This window comes from Neltuma alba, unplaced genomic scaffold, assembly GCF_004799145.2.
Source record: "Neltuma alba isolate B1F8T4 unplaced genomic scaffold, ASM479914v2 tig00013000_pilon, whole genome shotgun sequence".
Taxonomy (NCBI): domain Eukaryota; kingdom Viridiplantae; phylum Streptophyta; class Magnoliopsida; order Fabales; family Fabaceae; genus Neltuma; species Neltuma alba.
Genome location: NW_021637351.1, coordinates 18,267 through 20,735, shown reverse-complemented (window position 1 = coordinate 20,735; position 2,469 = coordinate 18,267). Strand labels below are relative to the sequence as shown.

Here is a 2,469-nt window from a genome sequence, read left to right as displayed (position 1 = left end):
CTCTACATAATAGAAAAATAAAGACTTATTTAAAATTATAAATTCATGTGAAACATTTAATTACGTAACTTATAAATAGGATAATTTTTTTTTTGTCTTGTAAATACGTTCAAAGGAGTACTTAGTATTCCATGTGAAAATAAAAGAAAATGGAAAAAGATGAAGAAGATAGGACGAGGGCGTATGAAAGAGCAAGAAGGAAGGCTTGTGTTTAGGATAGGTATAGAGTTTTGGAGAAATATAGACCTTAGAAGCTCAAAAGAAGCAATAGGAAAATAGAAAATGTAGGCCAAGTTAAAACTTCTGATTTATCTCCTTGGTGCAGATTTGCCCAAATTGCCCTAGAACTTGTCTTCTTTTAGCTGAGTAATATCCTTCAATGGCTAAGGCGCTACTATGGCATATTAAAATCAAGTTAGATAACTTATTGGATGTAGCGGAAGCAATTAATTTCTAGAAACTAAAATTTCTATTCCCTTATAAGAGATGCCTACGTTTACTGTTTCATAGTGACTTAAATAAGCCTCGATAAAAGAACACGTGTCCCACAAAATAAAAAACATGTATTGTGATTTTGAGCCCTCCTTTAATTTCCCAATTTCCCATGACACTCCACACCAGGAAAAATTCTCCCATTTTTGTGAGACACGTGTGTGAGATAATTGTCACTCCATATCCTTACTAGAACCTTCTGAAACGACCATGGTTTGGCTTTGATACTTGATGCTAGTGTAGAGGTTCTGAGTTAAATTATCGGTAGAGCAGAGGAAAAAGAAGAACCTATCATTAACGTACGTCAATGTCCTCATCATGACATAATAAATATATATATATATATATATATATATAATTCATGGGAGTTTCTTAAAGTGAAACAGCATATAGAGAAGCCACGAAGTAGAGTAAGGGGAGGAGGGAGGGAACATTGAACTAGAAGCAAGAGAGCCTTCATCAATGGCGTCTTCTCTGAACGAATCATCTCCATACAATAAATTTGAGATAAGGAGGAGGAATCCAGACCCTAAATCATCTGCTCTTTTGGTCATTGACATGCAAAACTGTTTCTCTTCCGTCGCCAAGCCTATACTCTCCAATCTCTCCACCACAACTGATCTCTGCCGGAAAGCTTCCATCCCTGTCATCTTCACCCGCCACTGCCACAAGTCCCCCGCCGACTACGGCATGCTCAGTGAGTGGTGGAACGACAACCTCGTCCTTGACGGCACACCGGAGGCGGAGCTTATACCAACACTTGATCGGAAGCCGGAGGATATGGTTGTGGAGAAGAACACTTACGGCGCATTTAGGAACACTCAGTTGGAGGAGAAGCTTGTGGAGATGGGAGTAAAAGAGGTGATTGTGACGGGGGTGTTTACGAACCAGTGCTGCGAGATGACGGCGCGTGAGGCTTTCGTGAGAGGGTTCAGGGTTTTCTTCTCTGCGGATGCCACGGCGATGTCAGATTCGGAGCTCCAAGAGGCCACTTTGAAGAATATGGCTTTTGGGTTTGCTTATTTGGTGGATTGTCACAGGCTTCGAGATGCTCTCTCTATAAAATAAACCTTCAAAGACATTTCTGTAACAGTGCCGTGGCTTTCCATCTCAATATGAAGCTCCTCATTTTATCAGTTCACGCGTTGGTTTTTTCCCTTGCATTTTAGGTTTATGGTTTCATTTGGCTTTTTAAGTTTGTGCTTTTTAGTATGTCACATCCTCAGGGCAAGGCTTTGCAATATGAAGATTCACGAAGCTCCCTTTTGGCTTCATTTCTAGCTAGGTTTCAAAGTACTGAAGTCCATGTCTTTCTATCAGAATAAATTTCCTTCTTTCTCCAAAAGAATCGTTGGGTTGCTGATAACTCAGCTCATGGAAACAAATTGATCGTGGCACTTAGTTACTATAAATGTACGTTAGATGCATATGGGATCCAAATTGTTATGGAAAGCATCGAATCTTTTAGGAGTTGTCAATCAAAAATTGAAGAGGAGAACCATTTACCTTAACTAAATTTTAAGCCTAAGTGGAAGTATTATTTCTCATGCTGAGGCCTAAGAAACTGGGTCTGCTCTCTCTTGTTGGATGAAATGGTATATAAATTAGTTCAAAGTCTTAAAAACGGATTTAAGAGTTAGGACTATGCTCAAAATTTGTTATTTAAATTTGTATCTTTTTTATGCTTATGATTTTACCAAAACATACTGATAGAACCCAATCTTTATGTAATTTTTTCAAGTATTTTCTAATGTTTTGTAATACTTTTACCCTCATTATGCATGTATTTATATCCTTTTGATTACAATTGATTCATGCATTGCATTCTGCTATTTAAGGAGTAAAAATGGTCATTTTTCTCTCCTTAATTATAATTGCCTTAATCTGTAATCAGTTAATCTTTACAAAGCTCCTTGTTGTTAGTTTTTGGCATTTGGAGAAAGATTTAAGACCCAAGATAGAGCATTGAAGGAGCCA

At 37.8% G+C, this 2,469-nt stretch overlaps 1 protein-coding gene across 1 annotated transcript; it reads left to right on the top strand.

The window, feature by feature from the left end:
• Positions 1 to 954: 954 nt before the first annotated feature.
• Positions 955 to 1,562, top strand: LOC114733470 (nicotinamidase 2-like). Its single transcript, XM_028920935.1, has one exon. The coding sequence runs from the start codon at positions 955 to 957 to the stop codon at positions 1,558 to 1,560; it is 606 nt and encodes a 201-aa protein (XP_028776768.1). The 3' UTR covers positions 1,561 to 1,562.
• The last annotated feature ends 907 nt before the right edge of the window (positions 1,563 to 2,469 follow it).

What these genes read in the sequence shown, in the direction of transcription:
- LOC114733470 (XM_028920935.1), top strand. Translation starts at nt 955, where the DNA reads ATGGCGTCTTCTCTGAACGAATCATCTCCATACAATAAATTTGAGATA.